General features: G+C 41.1%; 1 protein-coding gene across 21 annotated transcripts in view; it reads left to right on the forward strand.

Annotated features, from left to right (window-relative positions):
- The window catches only part of CCDC88A (coiled-coil domain containing 88A), a 65,258-nt gene that overhangs the window by 30,217 nt on the left and 7,947 nt on the right, over positions 1–27,094 (forward strand). For 4 of the 21 annotated variants that reach the window (XM_048299100.1, XM_048299099.1, XM_048299116.1 and 1 more), the window contains 23 exons: positions 656–802; positions 1,322–1,466; positions 2,061–2,245; positions 3,614–3,751; positions 5,862–6,932; positions 7,354–7,481; positions 10,326–10,467; positions 11,053–11,229; positions 11,737–11,898; positions 14,205–14,482; positions 14,671–14,814; positions 15,346–15,532; positions 15,885–16,030; positions 16,708–16,800; positions 16,993–17,207; positions 21,949–22,032; positions 22,587–22,619; positions 23,051–23,254; positions 23,542–23,613; positions 24,168–24,254; positions 24,385–24,441; positions 24,586–24,666; positions 26,049–26,314. In XM_048299100.1, coding sequence (XP_048155057.1) covers positions 656–802; positions 1,322–1,466; positions 2,061–2,245; positions 3,614–3,751; positions 5,862–6,932; positions 7,354–7,481; positions 10,326–10,467; positions 11,053–11,229; positions 11,737–11,898; positions 14,205–14,482; positions 14,671–14,814; positions 15,346–15,532; positions 15,885–16,030; positions 16,708–16,800; positions 16,993–17,207; positions 21,949–22,032; positions 22,587–22,619; positions 23,051–23,254; positions 23,542–23,613; positions 24,168–24,254; positions 24,385–24,441; positions 24,586–24,666; positions 26,049–26,314 — 4,242 coding nt within the window. The remainder of the gene's footprint in view (positions 1–655; positions 803–1,321; positions 1,467–2,060; positions 2,246–3,613; positions 3,752–5,861; positions 6,933–7,353; positions 7,482–10,325; positions 10,468–11,052; positions 11,230–11,736; positions 11,899–14,204; positions 14,483–14,670; positions 14,815–15,345; positions 15,533–15,884; positions 16,031–16,707; positions 16,801–16,992; positions 17,208–21,948; positions 22,033–22,586; positions 22,620–23,050; positions 23,255–23,541; positions 23,614–24,167; positions 24,255–24,384; positions 24,442–24,585; positions 24,667–26,048; positions 26,315–27,094) is intronic. The other 17 variants (XM_048299110.1, XM_048299120.1, XM_048299101.1 and 14 more) reach the window with 16 other exon arrangements.

The raw sequence follows: 27,094 nt of genomic DNA on the forward strand, positions 1-27,094 counted from the left end.
ATGTTAATTAGTTGGGTTTGCTTCATAATAATTAGGAGTTAATTTAATATTTGTGTAGGGAGGAGTATGAAGGATATTTATGTGATCTTTTCTCAGCTTTGCAGCTGACTATGTGGTGAATTTTGAAAAGTTTTGTCTTTATATCATGAGGAAAATTGCCATTTATGTATTTTGCACATTACTTTCATCACATGCTATGAAAAAATCCTCTCTGTACTGAAAGCTGCTCAGGACCTTGAGAGTGGCTGGTTTTATTTTAAGATTGTGGTTGCATTTTCAGATCATGGCCTGACTTTGGGCCCAGTGGCCTATAAACCTAATTTTGGGCTGTACATGCAGGAGCTCTTTCCAGATCACAGCCCAAATCACAGAGATACTGATGGTTTAATTATCAACACCTTATTTGTTCTTAATGGCTTAGGGAGTATTCCATCTAATTTATGTCAGATTTTATTTTCATCGAAATTCATAAATTGCATTTGTATGAAATTGCTGTAAGTGTGCTTTTTATTATTTTCTATTTTTTATTATTTATTTGCAGCTCCCAGTTTTAGTTTAGGTTTCTGAAACTGCTTGTGATGGTGTCAAAGTTGGTATGAGCAGGGAAATATTTTCGGTTTGGGATTTATTTTTTGTTGTTGCTCAATTTTTGCAGGAGTTAAAGGAGGACAATCAAGTGTTGCTAGAAACCAAGACAATGTTGGAAGATCAATTAGAGGGGACACGAGCCCGTTCGGATAAACTGCACGAGTTAGAAAAAGAGAATTTACAGCTAAAAGCTAAATTGCATGATATGGAGATGGTGAGTGTCAGGGGAGGGTGGCAAAGGCAACTGATACACACTGAATTTCGTTTCCATTTTTAATAAAAGCCTTCAAAATAGTAGATAGAGAAGGAATGTGATGATAAATCAGCAGAGACTCAAGAGCAATAGGATTGGTATTTTGATGTGAATATAATGAATTGTCACTTAAGTGTTGTGTTCACCCCATGCACTTTGTTTCCTAATACTCAGAGAGAAGTAAACTTTGGAAGAGTAGGGAGTGATTGCTGCAGGTTATGAGGAGAAGAGGTTCTTCTTTGTAATCTTCTTCACTGGTTGTTCCTGTTCCCTTCAAAGTTCTCCCAGCTTTTGCCAGTTCCTCCCCATCTCACTGTGTCAGCAAATCAGAAAAGAGCACTTTGCCCTTCCCTGTGACAACATAGTAAAGATGATAGAATACAGATATTACTAGCATATAATAATATAGATAATAAATAGATAATAAAATACTCTGCACATATTGAGACTTTTCTTTTAACCTGTGAAATAATTTTCAAGGAGCGTGATATGGACAGAAAGAAGATTGAGGAGCTCATGGAGGAAAATATGACCCTAGAAATGGCTCAGAAACAAAGTATGGATGAGTCTTTGCATCTTGGCTGGGAGCTTGAGCAGATAAATAGGACTACTGAACTTTCTGAAGGTAAACATAGTTAATGCTTGCAAAGTGATTGAAATTAAAATCTCAGAGGCAGGATGGCATTAGGAAATGAAATGTCCTTATTTCTGAAATACAGAGCATGTCATCCTCTTGGGAAATGCTGATTCCCATGTATCCATGGAGATACAGCCTACATGAAAACTCTGTTCTTGTGATTCTTGTTCAGTGGTGTAAACCCCCTAAATACCTTGCACTTACATTCAGACTTTTGTACTCCTCAGCACAGATTGAGACTTCTTGCTTTGCTGTTCTCAAAGCTAAGGAGAAGAGCTGTGGTAACAATTTTGATTGTTTCAGTATAACATGCTTGGATATAAACTGGATTCTGTGCAAAGCACTTGTGGAAATTTGGAGATACATCCCAAGTTGTGGTAAACAAATCCCTGCTGTGATTAGGAACATTAGGAGAGTAGAACATACTTTAATTTTTAACATTTCTAATCCTAACCAGCTCTGGTCACCAAGAAGGCATCAGAGGGACCTTCAAAGGCTGCTAAATCCCCTACGTTTAAAAATGCAAAGAACTCAGGGTAATAAGTCACCTTTTATTTTAATGATGGTGTTTTTCTCCTGCAGTGCCCCAGAAATCACTAGGCCATGAGGTGAATGAGCTGACATCCAGCAGGTTACTGAAGCTGGAAATGGAAAACCAAAGTTTGCTGAAGACTGTGGAAGAACTGCAAAGTGCAGTGGGCTCTGTGGAAGGCAGCAGTTCAAGGATTCTGAAAATGGAAAAAGAAAACCAAAGACTTAGCAAGAAGGTAAAGGTCAAGGTGTGCTTGGATTGTGTGAGAACTGCCTAATGTTCTTTGCTATTTTCTTTCTAAAGGGTAATTTTATGAATTGCTGTTATTTTGGGTAAGGCATTTGGATAAGGGTCTAAGTGGAGTTACAGCGTTTGTAAGTTTATGGTAAAAAATAAAACTACCTCCAAGAGGTTTTTATCTTCTTTAGTTTTGCTTGTTTATTGATGTGACAATGTGACCAGTTTATTCAGAAAGGTCTTGGACCAGTGAGGGGAAAAAATAATAATATATTGGGGATATGATGAGTAATGAAAGTGGTTTAGAATACTGGAGAACATTAATTTTGGTAATTGTGAAGCAGGAGAATGTGTGTGCAGAGGTGAAGAGTGAGGGATGAGTCTGAGCTGAAAACTTGGTCCTGTGTCCTCATTTTAGCTGAGGAAGGGAGAAGGTGGGTCAAGGAATTGATAAAGAGGGTAGTTTGTCAGGTTTAACTGTGCTGATCTGCAATACTTTACTTCTCAAATTATGGGTATCAAATAGAATAATGTAGTCAGTGGTATTTATAGAGAATAAAAATTTGAAAAAAAAACAGAGACTAATTACAGTGGAGTGAAAATGTCTAAAGTTCCTAAAATAGCTTTGACTTCAGCAGCTATTTCAGGTGAAAGACTACTCTTAGAGTGGGTGAGAGATAATTTAAAAAAGACAGTAAATTAAAGAAATCCCTGCTGCATTCCATGTTCCCATAAGTTTTCTGATTCCTAAGAAGCTAGTATTTTTTGGAGCAGCCTCTGTGCTGTGCCCAGAAGGCAGCTGGGAGGTACAAAAGAAAGGAATAGGTGTAAGAAGCACACAAACATCATTCAGGTCAACTTGGTACAACTTAAATGTGACAGAAAAATCATGCCTTGGGTATTTTAAATATTAAAAAGTTTTGCTCTCTGCAAGTTGGAACCATTTGACAAAACAAACCCATATATTTAATTCCCAAGGAATCATCTTAATTATCTCTTGAAATAGTTAAGTGAGATCAAACAACATTCAACCTTCCTAAGTTAAAAGGGTCTTGGAGGAGCAATATAAATCTCACTAAAATGGAATTTTAAGAGAAAAAAAAGATGCTTGAGGAAATACCCAGAGCCTGAGAAAATCTGACCCTTTTTTTTAAAGTACTTTATAGATGCTGTGCTCTGAGCCAGGGAGAAAATTCTGGCAGGAGTAAATATATTCCCAGAAGAAATTAATGTTTCAATTAAAGATTAGAAATTTCTGTTTTATTCTTCCCCTTAAGCTTCTTTATTCATTTCTATGAGGGTGCCTTCAACCCAGCTAAGAGTGTCATTTTTAAATACATTTCAAAACTTCTGTTTCTCTTCCCAGCTTGAAGAGCTGGAGAATGAAATTAGCCAAGAGAAACAAAGTCTTCAGAACAGTCAAAATCAGAGTAAAGATTTGATGAAAGAAAAAGCACAGCTTGAAAAGACACTTGAAGCACTTCGAGAGAACTCCGAGAGACAAGTGAGTAGCAGAACCAAAAGTTTTAATGCTGCTTTGTGCTCTGCTGGTCTCCTTTTGTAGGATTTTACAGACATAAAGGGATTGTAAATGTAGTGGATTTGCCAAAAGGATGTTTCTGCAGGAAAACAGCTTTTCTGAGAGCTGCAGCCAGTGAGAGACGTGACTCATTTCTGGCTGGGGTTTTGCTGGTGGGTTTAGAGCTTTGTGATGTTTCTAACGCTCCTGTGGCTTCCGTGGGCATCTGCTGGAGTTGCTTGGAGGGTGTAGCTCAGCCAGGAGAGAGAATTGGGAACTTTGGAGGGAAGCCAGACACCTCCCAGAGCAGGAGAAAGGTCCCAGGCAGCTGGGCAGTGCTTGGAGTAATGTTGGAGTATTGATGAGAATTCCAGCAGCCTCAGGTCCAGCTCCATAATCCTGCCTTGCACTGGGATGGGTTCCTGCTGCAATGCTGTAATCCTACCTGGATTTATTTGTGGCTGCCAAAAACTGGCATCTGAATCTTGGTAAAGATGTACCTGTGCCTGATGGACACTGGCACCTTCTGAGGTGCCTGCAGAGCAGACAGGTGGAAGGCAGCCACCAGGAAAAAGAGTTCTGGAAGCTTCTGGAAATGCCAGATTTAGGAGTTGAGTGTTTCAGAATTAGAACTGCAGCTAGCTTTTATAAATTCTATTTATACCTCCTGATGACATTGCCATTTAGTTTAAGTACAGTACTTTGAAATACAGAGTATTGTATTTCAGGAGATGCTGAAGATGTTTAAAGGCCCTATTTAATCAGTAAATGAAATTCCAGAAGAAAGAAAAAGGGAGAGGAAAAAAAAAGGCTTGGCGTATAAGGTTTACTTTCATTTAAAGATACATATCTTGTTTTGGGACTGATATTTCAGTGAGACTAGTTCTGCTTAAAAATAACATGCTTAAGGGCTGATGGGTCAACAGCATCTTTCTTATCTCTTACAATCCTATGCTGACACTGGAATTAACTATAGGACGTTCATTTGATCTCATCCAAAACCATGGAGGCATTTGTCAGGATTTTTTGTGGAATTTGGATTATAGAAGCAGAATTCATGGAAAGTAATTCAGTGCCGTGCCAGGTGCCCCAGAGTTGTGTTTTTAGGCACCTGTTAATGAGTTTCTGGTGAATATTCCAGAGCAGTTTGTCATTGCTGGGAGCAGAGCTGGAGCTCTGTAATTAATAGTTCCATTCAGATTTCACTATGGAAGAACAGCCTATAATTTTCTCAGTCTGTTTTTCATTGCAAGCAGCACTTTTGCTTTTCTCCAAAACAGTTTATTGTTGAAACATCCCTTACACTGGGTTATTAGTGTACACTTAAATATTGATCCAAACCGTTTTACTGGATTTTGCTGTCTGGTGTTACTTGCCCAAATAATTCCTGATGATTTGGAGCAACCTAAAAAGTCAAGAAATACTAAAAATTAAGATGTGAGTTTTGCTCTTATCCTTGAGGTAGACCTGGAGAAATGTTTCCTAGGAAAATAATTCCAGTATGGTTTACTTTCTCTGAAGCTGGCTCGGAACAGAATATCCAAGGGTTCTTTTTAACTCAAAAATCAGTGTAACTTTGGTGTGTTTCTTCTCGATTTGTTGTTGACTGTGATCAGGATTCCCTCATATCCCACCCATCACCTCCACTTTTTCCGAATGAAATAAAGAGATTTTAGTGGTTCCCACACCTCCCTCCATCTCAGGTTTGGTTTAGAACTTGCCTGCAGCCCTGCTCCTTGTGGACACACAGCTCTGGAATTCACTGAGTATAAGAAAAAGCAATCTAAATACGGGTAAACACAAATGAAAATTAAATTGTCCTAAGAAATAGATAAAGCTTTGCTTGGATTTCTGCTTTATTCATTTGGGGTTTATGTTTATCTATTCATATTCAAGAGGAAGAGATTTGAAGATTTACGTTGTTGTCAAACTTGAAATAGTGTTTGTAATTCCTCACATAAATACTGGCAGAGTGAGAGGTTTTTTAACTTAAAATAAAAGGTAAATATATGATTAGTATCTTTTAGTTTATATATGAAAGCAGTTCCTTGTTGGCACATTGTTTATCACTTTACCTTTTTTCTACCCAAATAAGATTAAACTCTTGGAACAAGAAAATGAACACTTGAATCAAACTGTGGCTTCTCTAAGGCAGCGCTCCCAAATCAGTGCTGAGGCAAGAATGAAAGAAATTGAAAAGGAAAATAAAATCCTTCATGAGTCTATCAAAGAGACCAGCAGTAAGTTAAATAAGATTGAATTTGAAAAAAAACAAATCAGGAAAGAACTGGAACACTACAAAGAGAAAGGGGAGAGGGCGGAAGAATTAGAGAACGAGCTGCATCGTCTGGAGAAGGAAAATGAGTTATTACAGAAAAAAATCACCAACCTAAATATCACTTGTGAGAAGATCGAGGCCTTAGAACAAGAGAACTCTGAGCTGGAGACGGAGAACAGAAAGCTGAAAAAAACCTTGGATAGCCTGAAAAACCTCACTTTTCAGTTAGAATCCTTAGAAAAGGAGAATTCCCAACTCGATGAAGAAAATTTAGAGTTACGAAGGACAATTGAATCCTTGAAGTGTACAAGCATTAAAGTGGCACAGTTACAATTAGAAAATAAGGAGCTGGAGAGTGAAAAGGAGCAACTCAAAAAAAGCCTTGAACTGATGAAAGCCTCTTTTAAGAAGACTGAACGCTTGGAAGTCAGTTACCAAGGCCTGGACACAGAAAACCAAAGGCTACAGAAAGCCCTGGAAAACAGCAATAAGAAGATTCAGCAATTAGAGAGTGAATTACAGGATTTAGAGTCTGAAAATCAGACCCTGCAAAAGAACTTGGAAGAGTTAAAAATCTCTAGTAAGCGCCTGGAGCAGTTGGAAAAGGAGAATAAGTTGTTAGAACAAGAGACTTCTCAACTGGAAAAGGATAAGAAACAGCTGGAAAAGGAAAACAAAAGGCTTCGACAGCAAGCAGAAATTAAAGATAGTACCTTAGAGGAAAATAATGTAAAAATCAGTAATCTGGAGAGGGAAAATAAATCTCTGTTTAAAGAAATTGTTGTATACAAAGAGTCGTGTCTGCGCCTGAAAGAACTGGAAAAGGAAAACAAGGAGCTGGTGAAAAGAGCAACCATTGATAAGAAAACCCTGGTCACTTTGAGAGAGGTAAACACAGAGGAGTTTCTGTTCCCATCATACTCTGTTTGTAATGTACAGAAATTATATCTGGGTTTCTGATTTGGGGACGTTTTTCTGCTTTAATCTGTGTACTGTTAACACCTTTATGCATTAGATAATCAAAATTTCTATAATCGTCATGAAAAGGAAGAGTATCATGCTACTGGAACATTTCCCCTTCACTGTCATGTTCCAGACCAAATTTAAATTAAAGAGAGAGCACAGAGAAATCATATTCTAGTTACAATGTAATGTCTGATACAGCTGGAAGCTGACAACTGGAAGGAGAGTTGAACATGAATTATTGCAGTCATGTAAAGATAAAACGCCCTTGTCTCAGCCCTCCTGGAACTAAGACTACGTTGTTTTATTTCTCTGAAGATACTGACTGTAGTTTTTTCTGTGCAAGGACTTAGTGAATGAGAAATTGAAGACTCAACAGATGAACAATGATCTAGAAAAACTGGCCCACGAGCTTGAAAAAATTGGCTTGAACAAGGAGCGTCTCCTGCACGATGAGCAGAGCAGTGATGACAGGTGAGAATGGCAGGGCCTACCTGAGAGAGAGCACAAATGAGGGTCTTTTTTATTCATGAAGTGGTTTTGCAGACTGGTTCTGTGCATACTCTTAGATTTTTAAGGCACACTCGTAGACGCAAAATGGAACTTGATATTTTTGGAAATTAATTAGTTGATGTGCTGTCACATTCAGCTGACTGTGACAGTGACTTGCCACTTTTTGTTGCTAAGAGACTCATTGAAGTATGTCAGGAGATACAGTTAATTATAATTAAAATGTTTTATGCTCTAGTCAGCAGCAGCAACAGTAGCAGTAAAAGATAATGAGCTCAAAGTGTTGGGGTTTTTTTTTTCTTTTTTGACTGCCTGTCTGATACAAATGGTTTTTGTCACATAGTGATTACCTTAAACTGCCTCACTCTTTCCTTGCAACCATTTCCTTCTAGTTCTTCCTTCCTAAAGGAAGCTGCATTCCCACTTTCCCTGTCTGGGAAGTATCCAGTGCTCCAGTGTCTCCAGAACTTGGTGGTGGCTCCATCATTCCTCCACACCTGCCATTGGAAAGCAGCTGCTGCCCTGACATCTGTTTCCTCGGCTGTATTTTCCTCCTCTGTCTTATCCTGCAGGGATTTAGGGAAAATTGGTGGCAGGAGCAAAGCAGACTGGTGTGGGCTTCTAGCCAAGCTTTACTTCCCGGTGCTGTTCTGCTGTCATGATCTGTCATGAGTATGGAGATTGATTTGGGGCTTTGTGTGTCCAAAGGAAACCAAGTAACACTTGGGGTTTGAATCCAGTTCCCCTTTCTTGCTGCCAGTGCTCTGTCATGGGGTGCTGCCAGAGTCCTGTGGGTGAATGTGTTACCCGCTCTTGGTTTCTGCTGGTGGCTTTCACCTGCATTTCTCAGCTCCCAGATGAGTTCAGGCGAAGTCCTCAGAACCTGGACTGGTTGGATTTCTTCTGATTTAAGCACTTCTGTGTCTCATACAGCACTTGATAAGCATTTGATACGTCCTTAGGTGAATATACCCAGCAAAAAACCACCAGTCCTTGATCCAAGGTGAAGCTTAAGCTTAGATGAAGCCCAAATGGAGCAACATTTAATCAAGTTCTAGGTTAGAAGTGGTTGGGCTCTGCTGCTGGCTTGAGCTACTTCCCAAGCTCCGTGTAGAGCTGGAGGGCCATGAAAGGGCAGTGGTTATTTTCCATGTGAAAACTTGGGTTGGTTTGAAATTTTGCTGTGCCAGTATCCTGCTTTTCCATTGTTCTTAGCTTCTTCATTCATCCCAAAGACACCTGGATTGCTTTCCTTACATAACAATGCATAGGTGAGGCAGTAGCAGTTCTTTAACCAGGCCTGTGAAGAGGACGTTTTCATTATAGGCAAAATTACTCCTCAGTGTGGGCAAAATTACTTCTTTCATCTGTCTCTGTCATTTTGATGATGGAAATTAAAAATGTACCACTTTCCTCCTCCTGGCTGGAAAGAGCTGCTTGTGGTTTTTAATGAATGATCTTGGTAGCACTTCAGAGTGTTTTTATTGAGGTCTAAACTGGCCACGTTTTATGAGTTAACTTTGAAGTGTTTTCCATTTTCTCTTGCCTGCTGTCCTTGGACAAACAGATTTATGGATTTTGACTCTCAATCCAAAGTAACCCAGCTTGCAGTTATGTTACAAAATTTGTACCATCTTTCATTGTTCAAAATGAAAGTGGATATTGGATCTCTGCTATTATTTTTTTCCCTCCTTTGTTTTCTATAGAATTGTGTAGCTTTTCAGTAGCAGGAATTAGTTGTAGCCAAGTCTGTACTTCAGCTCAAGAAGGTGAAATACTGTATATTCTGCTAGTCATAAGTTGCCTACTCTTCTGTAAATCTTTGGGAATTAGTTGTCATATCTTAGAATCTCAGATTCTCATCCTGCTGCATGATGCTACTGGACAGCTTTCTGCTTATTAATTCTCTTCCCGTTGATCTTCTGCTCCAGTTCCTGACTGGATCTGATGCCACTGTCCATTCAGGAGTCTCCTGCAGTTTATTCCCTTCACTAAACTGATGGATCCTTCAGCAGCCAGGATTAGAAAGGGGGATATCAGTTTGGTTTATTTTATCCAGCTGTGGGGCGGAGTGAGGTGTTCTCCAGATTCTGAGCCACACATAGGGACTGAACTGCTTAGAAGTGATTCATGATTTTGGTTTCAGTATTTCTCATAAAGGATGTGCAGTGCTAAATCAATACAGTTTAATCTGACCACTTCTCTCTCAAATTGACATTTTGGGGGGTTTTAGGTGCCCTGCAATATTGTGAATATGGTTAAAAATGGAAGCTTTGCACATCAAGGGTGGCAGCAGTCTTAAAATATCAGCAGCTGGGCTGAGTGAGCAATTTACACATTGATGCACCAAACGAGTGTGCACCTGCACAGTCCTGTGCTCCATCTCCTTCCCTGTCCTCCCCTTTGGAGCTGGCAGGAAATGGGAACTGATGAAAATCTTGCTCTCCAAACACTTCACATTCTAATTGAGTTCAGGTCCCCACTGGATTCGCTGGAGTGGAGCCAGAATGAGGAGTGCAGGCACCACCACTGAGCAGAGAAGCTCAGCAGCCCCCTGGTGTGCCTGAACGGGCCGATTTCTGTGTCTGACATGTTTTAGAAGAATGAAGGAGTCAAAAATGGTTTTGACAACATCTTCTGGTTATTTTTGACATAGGACTTGCTGGGGATGCTGAGGTGTCTTCGTACTTTTGTCTACAGCACTCAGGGATTTTTGAATGTAGCTATGAGACTGTTCTAGAGCATTTTAGAATTTAAATACCTCGAATAGTTATTTGAAATACAGACTCTTTTTTTGTTGTTCGCCAGTAGGTACAAGCTTTTGGAGTCCAAATTAGAGTCCACGCTCAAGAAGTCTCTGGAAATAAAAGAAGAAAAAATTGCTGCTTTGGAGGCTCGTTTGGAAGAATCAACAAATCTAAACCAGCAGCTGCGTCAGGAACTGAAAACAGTAAGGAAAAGGACATTTTTCTGTAAGGTTAAATGACTCCTATATGAGCTGTTGTTACTTCTACACTTTTTGGGTAAGACAGCCAAAAATGGCCATCGTTCAGGTGCCAGAAAGCAGGACAAAGGTGTGAATGCTTTTAAGACTGTGTTGACATCGCTCAGTTGTTGAGTTTATTCACTGGCCATGAAAACATCAGCTGGATAAATAACCTGGAGTCGATTTGATGTGGGATGTCATTTCCAGTTAGGTTTTCTGGCCTACCTTGAACAGCCTGAGTAGATTGGTTAAAAAAGGAAATACAGTCACCTTGCTTTAGAATTTTAGTATAACAGTTGGGGGATACAGTTGAAAGCACTGAAATAAAATAGAAAATAGAGGTCTCCTGTTTGTTGGGGGTTAAACTGTCCATGTCCATAAATAATTTGTACCTCATCTCTCCAAATATGTACGAAAAACAGGTTTACAAATTCAGTAACAGCACTTCTGTTCTTTGAGAAGGGGCATGGTCAGGTGATTAATTAGTAAATTATGACATACAAAATGGAAAATTCTAAACCTAACTTAAGTTGTCCTAAATAATTCCAGGTGAAGAAGAACTATGAAGCTCTCAAGCAAAGACAAGAAGAGGAAAGGATGGTTCAGAATTCTCCTCCAAGAAGCGGAGAAGAAAATCAGTCTGTCAATAAGTGGGAGAAGGAAAATCAGGAGACTACTAGAGAATTATTGAAAGTTAAAGATAGATTAATCGAGGTGGAAAGGAATGTAAGATATATTTTAAATATTATTCTGGTGGTAATTATTTGTGGTGAGCTGTTCCAGTAATGCAAATGAGGGTGCTGTTGAGACACTTTAATTTATCACCTCGTTTCCATCCCAGGCAGAATCTGAATTAAATACTGTGCATGTAGCAGCTGGATTCTGCTCTGTGGGATGCCATAAAGCACTTGACAGGCATTTAAAAAGGAAATGCGAAAACATGAATTTGCCCTTTTGAATCCACAGCTCTCTCTCAAGTCCCTGTTCTATAATCCCTGTTTACATGAGTCCTGGAGGTTTCTCTCCTGTTTCTCCATAGGTGCAATATCCATTACCTGTTTTTCCAGTGATAAATCCCCCCAAAGGTTGTTACTTTGTTCTGCAGTTTTATCCCACCCTGTAAATCTCTGCACAGTCCTGCTGCTTTGTATGGCCTGGAAAACACTTCTGTTTTATCATGGAGTTCCTGGAGCAGCTGTGAACTGAGGTTTTGTGTGGTTTTAAACCCCCCAGAACGCGACGCTGCAGGCGGAGAAGCAGGCGCTGAAAACGCAGCTCAAGCAGCTCGAGACACAGAACAACAACCTGCAGGCCCAGATCCTGGCCCTGCAGAGACAGACTGTGTCCCTGCAGGAGCAAAACACAACTCTGCAAACTCAGAATGCCAAGCTGCAGGTAATGCTTCCTTAGTTTGCTTTCAAAAATAAAATTAAAGGGTTTTTTTCCAAAGGAAAACTTAAAATACATCTTCATCGTTGGCTTTAAAATCCCATTTTGCTTCCTGGAGAGACATGGGAAAGAAGGTGATGTGAAAATAATCTGCACTCAGCAATCAAGTAATGGTTTGTTTGCTGATGGAAAATTACATTTTTAGAAGTTGGTTTAAATCCTTTGTCCAGTGTAAAATCTTGATTTTATACTTAGAAGTAGAGTAGATTCTCTTATCCAGCATTCCAAGATTACTTGGGTCTTTTACTGTATTTATACATGTAAATTAGGTCAGGGAAGTAGTGTGTGCAGCCATATTCTAGTAAATTTTATCTATTTTTTATAAATATCTAAAAAGAAAAGTAAAGCCATACCTAAAAGGAAAATCAAGATACTTAAATACAGAAGATTTTAAAAAAACAAAAGGAAGTGGAAAGCTACATAAATATGTGAAGACATGAATTTAGATAATTGAGAGGCAGAGTGTCTTGCAGCTCTTCTGGCCAAAATTCAGGTGTTGTCCTTATATTTTACAGGGTTATTAAATATGTATCTTTTTCTTTAAAAACGAAATATTCTTGTCAATGGATTTAATGCTTTTTGGAGTTCCAAGAATCAAAACTCCTTCAAGGGGGAATAAAAACCCCACAATGCAGCAGAAATAGTAAAGAGTGTCAGAAAGGCTGGAGGGTTGATGGAAATCCGAGTGTCAAGGACTGTTTAAATGAAACAAGTAATGCATTTGGTGGATGCCTGGAGTCTCCTCCTGGCTCTTCCTGAAAAGCAGAACATTGTTGTTCCACGGATGCACTTTCTGCTGCCAAGCTGAAATGTCAGTAGTGCACAGCACTCCTGATAAAACAGGACATTGGTGCACACCCTGTGCCTCCTCTGGTTGTTAAAAACCAGTGGATATGACATGGAAATAGCCTGTTTAACCAGATGAGAGTGGATTGCTGGGATTCAGAGCTCTCTGAGTACTCTTGTAATTCCATTCATTAAAAAACAGAGGAATATCTCTGTAGTTCCTTTTTTGCCTAATGCCCAGCAGCACAGGCCTTTCCTCTCTGGCAAGACAGTTCTCCATGAGCTGTAAATCCAAGTGGAAGTTGAAATATGTTCAGGAAAATCAAGAGCGATGAACTGTTGGCTAAATCTGAAGCGCAGACTAAGCTGCTCTACCTAGACTGTGCCAAAACTGTTCCTGGGCAACTAATTCTTCTCTTCCTCCTGATAGCCATAAGGAGCAGCCAGAGGAAAGGATGTCTGAAAGGGTAACTGGGAATTCTGACCTAACCAAACTCAGGATTCAGCCTGGAAAGTTTCCCAGCACACCCATGCCATCAGACATGACTTCATTTCCAGTGAAAGGTTCAGCTTTCTCATGTGTAACAAAGAGCGCTGCAGTTCCAGCAGGAAGGGATTTGTTCCCTGGTAACAGCAGGAACTGGAGTGAGAGATGGAATTTTCTTTCCTTAATAGATATCCCGAGGGTATTAGAAGCCTCTGTAGTTTGTGGTTTTCATCTCTTGAACAGGAGAGAGAAGGAAACTGGTACAGGTCAGGTGACAAGCACCAATTCTTAAGGATATCCAAGGATTCAATTGGTAATCTCTCCAGAGGCACAAAAAGTGAAGTTGTTGGTTGTTTGGAGCTTTTTAAAATTGTCCAATGGTGAAGGCTTTGGTGTACTAATACACATTAATACTGTTCTGAGATAGTTGTTGGAGAACTGGTGCTGTTCCACAAAGAGCACAGAACAGAACATGCATAGTTCCTTCCAGGTGCTATTATATATCTCCCTCTCTGTGTTAAATGGATGCTCCTGTTGGAACTCTCATTGTAAAGGAATGTGTGGATACCATGAAGATTTTATGGTGACAACACAGAATTTTTAAAAATAGAGATCTCCATGCCAGTGTGAAAGTTCCTTTTATTTTAGTCATGTCACAGATTTTGCTTTTATTAGCATCACCGGGGATCCATTTCTCCAAGGTATCTTGATGCTAGAGGAGAGTGGCCCTGTCAGCAAGATAACACTTTAACAGATGTTGAAAGGTAAATAATGGTTTGATCCATCCCTGTCAATTTAATCACACGCTTCAATGCTTTCTGCTAAAAAATTCTCGTGGAACGTTTTGAATTGGAGCTGTCTCCTGGGATATAAGAAAAAGTTGTCAATGGAACAGCCAGAAGGTCGTGAAGGGTTCAACCCAAGAAATCTTCAAATGGGAGATAAAATAACCCGGGCTGTGCAATGTTCCTGGCTGCAGGTTGAGAATTCCACGCTGAATTCCCAGAGCACCTCGCTGATGAACCAGAACGCGCAGCTGCTGATCCAGCAGTCGGCCCTGGAGAACGAGAACGAGTGCGTGCTGAAGGAGCGCGAGGACCTCAAGGGGCTCTACGAGGCCCTGCTCAAGGACCACGAGCGCCTGGAGCAGCTGCACGAGCGCCAGGCAGCCGAGTACGAGTCCCTCATCGCCAAGCACGGCAGCCTCAAGTCTGCTCACAAAAACCTGGAGGTGGAGCACAAGGACTTGGAGGATAGGTAAATACTCAGGGAAGTGAGTCTGCCCTTCAGCAAAAGCTGCTGTCTAATGAAATGACAGAATGAATAAAATCAGCATCACTTAATCACTAAGATTTAAAACTTTGACAGAGGCCATTTCATCAAAATTCCCTTTTTTTTTTTTGTCATTCCACAAAAACGAGTGTAAGTACTGTCTTCCTCTGCAGGTACAATCAACTGCTGAAACAGAAGGTGCAGCTGGAAGAACTGGAGAAAGTTCTCAAGACAGAGCAGGACAAAATGCTGCAGCAAAGTGAGAAACATGAAACTGTGGCAGCAGAATATAAAAAGCTTCGGGATGAAAATGAAAGGTAAAGAGAACTCTGGCACCTGAGCACCTGCCAGCGCAGCCTGACCAAGTGCTGTGTTCCTTCACATTTCTTAACATCTAATGCTGCTATTCCAAATACCCGTGATCCCACAAAAATAATCATTATATCCTGAGGGGACATGTGGGACAAAAGGACGTGGCAGGGCCCAGGAGGGACAAATAGGGAATGGGTATTTGTAGCCTCCATGATTGCCAAAGTTTGGGCCATTCCTATTTTGTGTTGTCAAGAAATCCTGGCTGTTTTGTAAGATTCTTTTGTTCTGAAAAGTGGCACCTTAAAACTAGTTATGATGTAGAGATACTCTTTTGTATTTAAATATACAGAGAACAGTGCTTGGCTCAAAGGCCAGTTTCCTTCTCAAAGGAAAATGAGGCTGGGATAACTTACAGGATGTGATAGTAAGGAATTTGTATATGTATTTCATGGAGTAGTTGGAAATGTCCTGTTTCAGAGGGAGTGTGGGTAACAAACTCATTTCCAGCACTCTCTGATGCTGTCTTTGCATCCTAGGCTCACTCACACGTACAGTCAGCTCCTGAGGGAAAATGAAGTACTCCAGACTGACCACAAGAATCTGAAAACATTATTGAACAATTCCAAACTGGAACAAACACGGTTGGAAGCCGAGTTTTCCAAACTCAAAGAACAGTACCAGCAACTGGATATTACATCAACAAAACTAAATAATCAGTGTGAGGTATGTGGGGATTCTGGATGGATCATAGGAATATTTATATCACTGTATTTACAGGTTTATAAAATCATATGAAGAGCTGGAGAATCAGTTTACAGATAACGAAGTGGATCCAGAGGCTAATTAATTTGCCTGCTCTACAGGCAATACAAAATTTCAGGCTCATATTAGGGAAACGGGTTTAAATTATTTAAAGCATCAAAGAGGCTTTTATCAATTGATTTGTGATTTAATTTTGGGTTTGATTTGACTCTCTGAATCCCTCTGTGGACCTAAATTTTCTTGATAATCTCATTATCTGTATGTAAAATACACTCACACATAAGTGCATGGGCAATTTAACCTGTTTTAACAGCTGCTCAGCCAGCTTAAAGGAAACCTGGAGGAGGAGAACAGACACCTGCTGGATCAAATCCAAACTTTAATGCTGCAGAACAGAACACTACTGGAGCAAAACATGGAAAGCAAGGATCTCTTCCATGTGGAGCAAAGGCAATACATGTGAGTTGTGAGAACAATGGAATCACTGTGATGAGGGCAATTAGGACCCCAATACTCGTATTTTTAAACAAAGCTGTTATATATAGAATCTAACACATGTGCTGCTTCTGAAATGTTTCTTTTTAAAATAAGAATTCCAGTAACAAATGTAAAGCAGATAATTCAGTATCAACATTATATTTGTAGTTGTAAAGGATCAGTACAACTGTGTTCATTATTGATGATGCAAATAAGGAATAAAAACGATATTTATTCCTCATTCTACTACTGGCAAAGTTTAGATTTGTAATCACTGTATTTGTAGGTTCATACATTCATACATGAATCTACATCAATTGAAGATTAATTTGTAGATTTGTAATCTGAATTTCTTTAGTGGACTCGAGAGAAGGGAAGAGAAAATGTGCTTGTCTAAATGATAGAGCACTTTATTTTAAAAGGAGAAATATGTAATAAAGGCAAATGGAATTTTTTTCAATTTTATATCATGAAGTTAAGCCTAAGGCTGATTGATTGTTTGCTGTATCTCTTGTTTTTTTCAATAAGAAACACGTGCTGTGTAAGAATTCCTCACAAAAGGTGACAATTTTCAGATAACAGATTCCCAGAGGAACGTGCTGCCCACGCATTGTGTATACGTTTTTGAGGCATAAATTATCATTAATTTCTGTTTGCAGTGACAAACTAAATGAATTGAGGCGCCAGAAGGAGAAACTGGAGGAGAAGATAATGGATCAGTATAAATTTTATGAGCCATCTCCACCACGAAGGTACTGATGAACATGATGTAAAAAAGCTCTAAAGCATGACAGACCTGTTCTGTTCTGTTCCCACTGAACATCGAGATTCTGTGACATTCATGGGATCAGAATCACGTCTGTGTCTTGCATAAAAATTAGGAGAATCTGCAGGCCTAACAGTGTGTTATAAATGCAGTGAATGTGCTGTGTTATTGGTGACAGAAGGGGCAACTGGATCACCCTGAAGATGAGGAAGCTGATCAAGTCCAAGAAGGACGGGAACCGCGAGCGCCTCAAGTCAGTGACGCTGACGCCCACGCGCTCCGAGTCCAGCGAGGGATTCCTGCAGCTGCCCCACCAGGACAGCCAGGACAGCTCCTCCGTGGGCTCCAACTCCCTGGAGGACGGGCAGACCCTGGGCACCAAAAAGAGTAGTAGTGAGTACTGCAAACCACTTCATTCCGTGAATAAACCTTGGCTAAATGTTGGAAAAGACTGCGTATTCTGGAGGATTTGTAAAGATCATTTTTAAGTCTGTAGGAATGAAGCCTGGATTAATTTATTAAGGACAGAACTTGTTGCAAACTCCCTGAAGTGTTTGGGCAGAACTAGTTTTGAGCATTTCTGTATCTCACAATGTAAATGTTAAAGTACACTCACAGTGCCTGGGTAAGATGAAGCAGGCACTGGTACTGGGTCAGATGAGCAGGATTTGGGATAGAATGTCAGATGTCATCTCTAGGACCCTTTTTGTTTCTCCCTCTTGTCCCAGCATGACTCTTTCCCCTTGTCTTGGAAGTGTTTTCCAAGCTGTGGCTGTGCTAACATCCTTGAGTTGCTAAAAACACCTTCTGTCTGAAGGTGTTCCCCCAGCATCTCACAAAAGCAGCGATGAAATTTGGATATGCAACAAGAAGTGTTAATGCAGAGACACAACCTGTTAAAAAGATGGGAATTGCTACTGATCCTGAAATTGGAGTGAAGTAGCTGAGAGGGAGAATGAGGACTTACAAAAGGGTGATTAGATGGAATATTCCAGGCACAATTTGCTGACCTTGAAAGATCTGATACCCATCCCATTAGGGTGCCCATGATATATAAGGCCAGATTCCGTTTATTATTATTTATTACCTATGTTTTTTGTTCTCCGCTCTTGGCATGAATCATTAACTGCCCGGTTTCTCACAACTTGAGAGATAATTACAGCCAAGTTACCAGGATGTAATGGTTCTATTTAATAACTGTGCACCAAAAGCATTTTGGCTGTGCATGTAAAAGCATCAGAATCCATGTGCATTAACAGTCACTTCCGATCTTTGCACTACTACTTCTAAATTTAATGTATGGGGTTTTAAAAGACAGCAGGTCTGGGGTTTGTGCCAGCTGTGAATTATTGCAGCCACTATGATGTGGTATTTTTTCTTCTGTGCTTCTTGCAGAAGCTTAGTCAAAGTTAAAAACAATCCAAAAATGCTATTTCAGGGAAAGTTAAAATCAGATGTGTAATTTTTAATAACTGAAGAAAATAGTTCAAGGGTACATTTTAGCACTTTTGTTACTAACTACTTCTCCCTTTGGGGAGCTCAGCCTTTTCCAGTGTAAGCTTCAAAACAGGTACTTTTAAACTTTTTTTAAAAGCAGCTGTTGCTTTTACATCCAAACCGTGAGTGGTGTGGAATTGGGGAGTGACTGAAGCTGTCCTGGGTGTGTGTCAGTGGGAACTGAGAGTGTGCACGCTGTGGTTCAGCCCATCTTGCATCTGTGTCAGCAATGTCATGTTCTGGAAGGGCTTTTCTGTGACAGTTTTCTTTGCATGATCCTTGGGACCTTGTAGTGTGCAGTTACCCTCCTGGGGAGCCACGGCTGCAGTTATGGTGGCTGAGCCTCAAAAGAGGTTTGAAGCTGTTCAGACCTCATTAATTTTCTACTCCATGGACCTTGTTCATGTTCCTCTTAATCCCAGTGTATTTATCCACAAACTGGAAGGGCTGATCTAATTCCGGATCCTAACCTTCCTCCAGCACACGTGTCGCCATGGAAACCACAGTTTTGGAGAGAATTCGGATGCATTTTGTGCCAACTCAGCTCTGACAGTCTCTGAGACAGCGATCTGAGACAGTTTGTGCCTCACAAAGCAAAGAGAGTATCTCAGTATGACGAGTGCTGGTGATGGTGCACATTTTGCAGTCTATTTCTTCTGCTCCTAGAGTGACCGTAAATCCTAAATCCCGGGATCTGGGGTCCTTTCTTTTCCGTGGGAAGCAGTTTGGCAGTAGCAGCTTCCACTGAAGGAGCTACAGCAGGGAGCAAACGTGTGAGTGCCCCCTGTCTGTGCCAGCGCTCAGGTGTTGGAGCTCTCCGTGCTGGCTGAAGGCAGCTCTGCCTCCGGAGGAGTTCTGTGCCACCCTGATCTCCGGCATCTGGGAAAGGAGCTGGTTCCACCGGGAACTGCCGAGGTGAAATGTCCGTGTGTCCTTGAGGAGGCAGGAGAAGGTAGCTCACCTTCCCTGGCACAAACCAGCGATGTTCTGAGCTGGAGGACTGAGTGTCTGACATAGAGAGCTCCAGGATAGACAGGGCTCACACCCCACATTCCCTGTCAGAGATACTGATTCCAAAAGTATTTGCTGTGTGTGACATCTGTAGTTTTTCCTCTTTTGTGGGTGGTGATGGAGATTGTGTTTTCCCAACACAGGCCACTTTCTCATGCAAATGTTTCCAAGAGAGCTGTTATCTCCCTGGGAAAGGTGATCTTGGCACAAAAATCAGGTTACCCTGTTCTCAGAGAACACCACCCGAGGTCTCACAGTGCGGCCAGAGCCTGTGTCTGATCCCTCTGGGAAGGAGGGGGTGCCTGGAGGGCTGTTGCTGTCCCAGCAGAGGCTAATCCTGCAGGAAGTGTGTGTTCCCGACTGCAGGGTTTCACCTTGGCTTTTCATACCTGCTGGCAGTACAGCCTCCTTCTTCCCAGGTACTGCCCACAAATTATTACTGATCACCCCTAATGATCAGGTGAGTGCCATGGATCTGACACCTGCTATGTGCAGAGCTTTTCCAGAGAAAACCCAAGGCAGGCAGAGGGGATTTTTGTTTTCTGTGGAAAAATACAGATACTCTTTGCTGACTTCCACTTCAGCCATTTCAGGGGATTAACAACTTCCCAAGGAATTAGGGCTGTTAGTAAACTGTCACCTCTGCTAGGAACACCAGTAGCAGGCACGCCATGTCACAGAGGGAATAAAAGAAGTATTCTGGGCTCCATTTTCCAGTACCAAGGCATTTTAAAGATTTCTGTCTCGTATTTTCTTCTGTGCCTGAACAAAACAATGTCAGGATTTTAATACAGAATTCCCCAGAGGATTTCAGGCAAGCAGGAGAGTTAAAAAATGGAACGTTTCCTGCTTAGTTGAGGAATTCTGCAATAGTCATCATTCATTCTCAGCTCAGAAAGCAAGAATGTGTTCATGGAATACTGAAAAGAGAAAGAATAGTTAATTGCTGCAGTAGCTCTTCCATCCCAGTATTAATTACTATTTCTTGAGGTGAATTCTGTGCAGACATCACTGACACGGTTTCCCCTCCAAGCATTTTGCCTTGTTGATGCAGGATTTCCAGGCCATCAGTGGTTGCAGGGGAGTTTCCTGGTGGGCACAGTTGCTGAGAGCCATACATCAGCCCTTTTGGAGGTGGTCTGTGTTAATGGACAGGAAGGACAGCTGACTCAAATGGTTCTTGAGCATCCTCTGGTTACTTTTTCATAAGATAAAGGCGTTTTTGGTTAAGAGGGATCAGTTATCTTCCGTAAAAAGGATTACAGAGGGATGAGTTATTTTGTCTGTAGAGGATTATAGAAGTTAGAGAAGAATTTTTTTTCTGTGTTGTCTTGCTGAGAGAAAGTAGAAATAGACCAGAATGACCTCTTGGTCAGATTGGTTTGAGAACCTGTTCCTGTGGGTGCAGACACGGGAAGAGCTGATGGAGAGGGAGGAATATGGTATATTTCAGTGCCAGGGTAGCTCATGTGCACTTGTAAATGGTATATATGATATATATGCACTGCTCTGTAAACAGAGCTGCTGTGTGCCAGGCTGGGGGAGCAGGGCACACCTCCCAAAAGGGGCTGCAGAGACAAACCAGGCAGAGCGTGCTCTGACTGACCTCTGCATGAACCAGAGCTGCTGCTGTCTCTGCAGAAATCACCACTTTGGGGAATTCCATCCTGTGTCCCCTTTTGGATCTTTACGTGGTGGCTCCTGTGCCTGGCATCAGCCCCCTAACTTAACCAAGGCAGGTCAGCAGCTCCTAATGCAGAGTTCCTGACTCCAAGGACAAGATTAACTCGTGACTTCCCCCTCCTCCCTCTTTTAATACTATTTGTAATTTTAACTCTGTAATTCTCCTGGTAGAATTTAACTCGGTTTTCCTTGGGCCCTCCCAAAACGTTACAGTAACACTCACATTTGAAAATTTTTGCTGGGTTTTTTTTTTCCTTTGGTATTTTTTCAGCTAAAAAATTTGCACATTTGAAGCAGATTGATTTGAATTTAGATTGATTTTTACCAAAATACTACCCACAAACTACATTGATCAAAAGGCCTATGCAGGTTTCCTGTGAGACAGTAGATGACCAAAGTTATTACTGAGCACAAAATGGAAGAACTGAAGACTAATAATAGACTGTGTCCTCTTAGATGTGCAGGCAAAGCATTATAGAAGTTATTAGCCCCCAAAAATAATGATGTGAACATATTTTAACATAGAAATTGTCCTTAGAGTTGCTTTCATTTTCAGCTTTTTTTGCTTCACATTTTTTGTAATGTTCAAAAAAAGTTATTTTTCACAGTAAAAATTACATAGTGGTCAATTTCTGTAATCACCTGCAAAGAAGTTACATTTACTTTTTTAAGAGCTTCAAACTGTATTACCCTCTGCACTGTAATCTTCAGTGCATTTCTGAGTTACCTGTGGAAGTCTTCCTAGTGCAGTTTTCCTATTTCAGTGTAGCTTTCATATTTCATTATCACCCAGAAGCAGGAAATGATAGCTTTTAGCATAGCATAGCTTAAACTCAGACATTCATTTCTGTCCTTAGTTTCAACATTTAACTTCCATCTGTTCTTCTCCCTTTTTTTCTTTCATTTCCCTGTTTCCGTTTTTCCTCATGCTATGACATAAAAGTGGGTGCACTGAAAAGACTGCCCTTTTTGAGGAACAGACCGAAGGAAAAAGACAAAATGAAGGCCTTCTACCGTCGCTCCATGTGTAAGACTTTATGACAGTTCAGCTTCTTCTCGATGGCTACACTGGCTTCCGTTACTAATTTTTCACTAACCTCTCCCTGGACTGCGCTCTATTTTTCCTCCTCTTTTGCAATGTGCAAGTCCTGCTACGGTACAAGGAGCTGGAGCTTTTTCTTTTTACCTCCCCCCCCCCCCTTTTTTTTTTTAAACTTTGGCACTGAATACTTTATATCTGTGCAGCTGTGCACACAGACATAGCCACACATTCCCGTGCACATGCATATAATCTATTCAGTGCAGTGTGACTGCATATATTTGTATACATAGATGTCTATATACACATGGCCCCATGTGTATATAAATTTACAGTGCACTGTGTTAACGGAAATAGTTTTAAATGACACGTTTCATAAGCCTTTTGTTAAGAAGTCACTGTAATTTTTTTTTTTGTTTAAAGCAAGTGTAGGAGATTGTGCAAGGCTCTCTGGTGGTCTGTCACTCTGCGAGTGTTCATCAGTTCTCGTTGCCAAAATGTTGCATTGATTTCTTTTGTTTCGTTTTATTTTCTAATGAGAGGTGGACAGTTTTCTCGAGTTTGGGGAAGTGAAGGTGAATATCATCAGATGTGGTATTTTTCAGATCCTCTCTCTGTTGCTCTGTAACCCCAGTGTGCCTGCAGTAACCTGCACTGTACAAGGATCCCGTGTCAGCACTGGCACTCCACTCCGTTGTATGAGCACCTGTGCCCGTTTTGTCCCTGCTCATCCCATTTTCTCATGGCAAGCAGCTGTCAGAGCCTCTAACAGCACCTGGCGCATGGCGACCCCCTGACAAGCCTGTTTGAGCACCTCCCTGGGCTGCAGGAGCCTGAGCCCCCTCCCTCCCGCCGAGCCGGTTGCATGCGGTGCCGGGGTGTGGTTTGCTCCTGCCGGCTGCGGGCGCTTTAATGCTTAGAAAACTGTCCGACCTTTGCAATGCAGATTAAGAACCGGAGCGGGTACGTTGCCCACGCTGATCATTTGCTTTCATTTGCATCCCAGCCATGAATGACCTGGTGCAGTCCATGGTCCTGGCAGGAGGACAATGGACAGGTAGTTCTGAGCATCTGGAGGGTCCTGATGATATATCCACGGGTAAAAGGAGGAAGGAATTGGGAGCTATGGCCTTCTCTACTACAGCTATCAACTTTGCCACTGTCAACTCCTCCACAGGCTTCAGATCCAAGCAGTTGCTAAATAATAAAGGTATAGGTAGAAGCTTTTTGCACCATGATGTGATTATGTAAATATTGGTTTTACTTATGTTTTATGTTTTTCAATCTTAATAACTGAGTTGCAGTGCTAAGATAATGAACTGGTTTAATAACTGCAGTTATAAAATGTTCCAAGGTTTTTCCTACAGAATGTTTCCTAAGTAAAAATGGATTGCTTTGAAAAATATTTTAATTTTTACCATTTTACCAATGATAAGTATTTTAATAATCTTTCCATTTTATTTTATTTTACATCTTCCTTTATGTCTCTGTGTGTAGATACTACATCCTTTGAAGATGTAAGTCCACAAGGTATTAGTGATGATTCTAGTACAGGATCGAGAGTTCATGGTAAGATGTGAGCTTTAATTAAATGAATTAAGGGTATATGATGTGAATGTTAATGAATTTGTGAGAATACAGTGAATGGCATCATTGCAATGAGCATGCTCTCTCTGATTTTCATATCTCTCAAATGTATTGTATCATTTCTTCAGATTCTCTTTTCTCTCTTAACTACTACATCAGACAGATGTTCTGTATCTCTGGTAGAAAGTATTTGTGAAGTGCATCTGAACAGGATCAAAACATTTTCCCTTTTACTGGGAAAATGTTTTAACTTCCATTGGGAGTTAATAGTAAATAAAGGAAGTTAGCATTTCAGTCCTAAAATATTGAGTCCAAATCTGGCCTGAGTTTTCAGTGTTTATTGTTCAGTGAAGCCCAAATTTGCCATGTGCTGTAGTTTATAAAATCATTACAAGTTCCTTCAAGCAAAGCTTTGGAGTGAAAAATAGGCTATTATTAGAAGTGAAGTTTTAACTGTACTATAAACATTTACAATGAGGACAAGCAGCAAACATTTTGGAGGCTACTAACAGTGCATTTCCCTTGTATTGGCTTAGGAGTACAGGACTTTATCTGTGCAGATGCTCTTGCTCCTCCTGTCCATGGCATTCCAGCCCTGTGCAGGGTTCCCTGTCAGATCTGTTGTAAGTGACCTGACCACAGCTGCCCCTGCATGCCCCTGTCTGAGCCCTGCTTTCCCACTGACCACTCAGTTTCAATTCTAAACTACACTCTTTCTCTTTTCCTCTCCTCTGTACCTTGCTATTCCTGTAGTGCCCTTTTCCAAAGTGTCCTCTTGGACTGCCTGGAAATTCCTTCGCTTTCTGATCTGTAAGAAACCACTTTGTTCCCATGGGCATGTTCAGCCTGGGAGGTCGTGCATGATCCTCTGAACATTCTGTGAGCAGAATGTGAAGGTGCCGTGTCCTCTGCTAAAATGTTGCTCATCACGGTGTCTCCTAATTTTCCATTCAGCTTCCAGACCAGCCAGCCTTGATAGTGGCAGGACATCCACTAGCAATAGCAATAACAATGCTTCACTCCATGAAGTCAAAGGTATGCTGGGGGTGAATTCGCATCCGTGCTTCCTTTCCGTTCTTTTCTCTGTAAGATCATCTGTAGAGGTTCAAAAACCCCCACAACCAAAAACTTCCCACTGCACAGCACAGCATGTGCTTCCTCAAGCGTTTCACAGCCTTCATTCCCCAGATTAGGAGCGCAGGTATTTTATGCTTTAATAAATTCTAAAAGGGTGGTGTTAGTTTTTAAGTTACCAACTATTTTAAACCAAACCTAACCCAGATAACATTGTTACAAAATAAGAATTCCCCCCCAAATTACTTTAAAAGCTTTTTAGGATGAGAAGTTGCTCTTTTTTTTTTTTCCTCCAAGCATCCTCTTGCACTGCACTGCTGCTGTGAGCTGTGTGCTGCACCACTGCACAAAATGGCACACGTGATTCATGCCAGAAACCTTTATATTTTGGTTTTAATAGATTAATAATATCCCTGGGTTTATCAGTATTGTCTAAATTTGATGTATTAAGAACCCTGGTACATTTTTGTGTCTCATGGCTTTTTTAGCTGCAGACTGCTGTACAGACTAGACTAGGGCACTGCCAGCTCAAGACTTCATTTAATATTCATGGCTTGCATCTATTAAATGGTGCCTGTCTGGAAATTTAGGAATGAATGCTAGCTGAATATTTCTAATAGTTTATTTTAGATCTGTTTGATTACTCCCTTCTGTAAAAGATTCCTTGAGGTCCTCCTTGCCCCAGTGTCTCTACAGGATTAGGCGTTTCCATTGTAAACAACTTATCTTTGTTCAGACTTAAATTCATTTCTTAGGAGTAACACAAAGTTGGAAATACTTGATTATCCATCAGTGGTTTTTAAGCAATTCATAGTTACTGACTATTTACAGATAAAATGAACTGGTGTCGTGGAATTCATTTTGCATCTAATACCATGTGCTTCCTTCAGGTCCCAGTTGTAACAAACTAGGAGTAACAGCAGGAATTGTTGGAGAAGCAGCATTCTTGAGTAGTTCTTCTTGGAGAAAATATTTTCTTTCCACTCAATCCTTTGCATTTCCTTTAACATTTAATTACCCTGTGCCTCTCAGTGATGCTGAACAAGAGTGGAGGTGTCTCTTTAGCCTCTTGGAATATAACATTATGCAGGTGGAGGCCCACATTACAAGTGAAAGGTAGTTCTTAGTCAAAAAATCATGCATTGTTTGAGGACCTGCAAAAGGTAAGTCAGGGGAGTGCAATTTTACGGAGTAAAAAATGACAACTGGACTTTTTTTTAGTCTTTTAAATAGAATGAATGTTAACTGAATCTGGTAACATTCCAGATTTGAGTGGGATTATACAGGTTTACAGCTTTTTTGGTGTATTTCTAATGGACGTACTTAATGCCTTCCCCCCAAAGCAGGTGCAGTGAACAGCCAGAGCAGGCCCCAGAGCCACAGCAGTGGGGAGTTCAGCCTGCTCCACGAGCACGAGGCCTGGTCCAGCAGCAGCAGCAGCCCCATCCAGTACCTGAGGGGGCACACCAGGTCTAGCCCTGTGCTCCAGCACAGGATGCCCGAGACGCCAGAGAGTCGTGGGAAACAGACCAAAACGGGCTCCCCTGGAAGTGAAGTTGTCACCCTGCAGCAGTTCCTGGAAGAAAGCAACAAGAGTAACTCCAGTGAGGTCAGTTCAGAGAGTGTTAAACTGCGTAGTGTGCCATCGGTGGGCTCAGAATTAATGCAAGGATCAGTGAGTGGAATTCCTTAAAGGCTTGTTGGAGCTGTTGTCACACCTGCATTGAGAGGTCACAGGCACTGTCTCCTGATGCACTGTCCGGTTCCACCAGCAGGAAATTTGTGGAATTTTGCAGCTTGACCCTCTGTGGTCCCTGGGTTGGGTAGGAAAGTCGACCTGTACTGACAAAGCTGTCCATTGTCCGGTGCGTGGGACACCAGGGCTCGGAGTGGGTTCACTCTTCTTCTTCCAGTGCAGCAGCAGCTGTTGTCACATCTGTCCTGCATCAACAAGAAGGAAGATGTTTCACTTCATTCCCTGAGGAGATTCTTGTCTGCTTCAGTTTCATCTTCTTAACATACTGGGAACCTAAAAGTGACCTTGGAGCTTAATGAAATCTGAGAGGAGTAAGACGAAGGGAATGTTTCTGTAAATCAGTGGCAGTGCCTTAGAAGCTCCAAATCACCTCATCTCTGCTGGTATTTCACATTCTGCATCCCTAGTTCTTGAGTAGACGTGCCCAAACTCCAAAAGTGCTGTAGGATAAAGCCAGCCAGTCGCTGTGACTGGGGCCTCTGAGGAGTGAGGAACCGGGCTTGTCTGGGGCAGTGACACAGATCTGGAGAAGATTCTGCATTTTTTGCTTAGATACTTAAAATTATTCTTGCCCATTTTGGATTTTGGTGTTTTAAGCACTAGACAATTGTCTTCTGGCAATAAAAAATAAAA

The sequence above is a fragment of the Corvus hawaiiensis genome, chromosome 3, assembly GCF_020740725.1.
Source record: "Corvus hawaiiensis isolate bCorHaw1 chromosome 3, bCorHaw1.pri.cur, whole genome shotgun sequence".
In the NCBI taxonomy this organism is placed as follows: domain Eukaryota; kingdom Metazoa; phylum Chordata; class Aves; order Passeriformes; family Corvidae; genus Corvus; species Corvus hawaiiensis.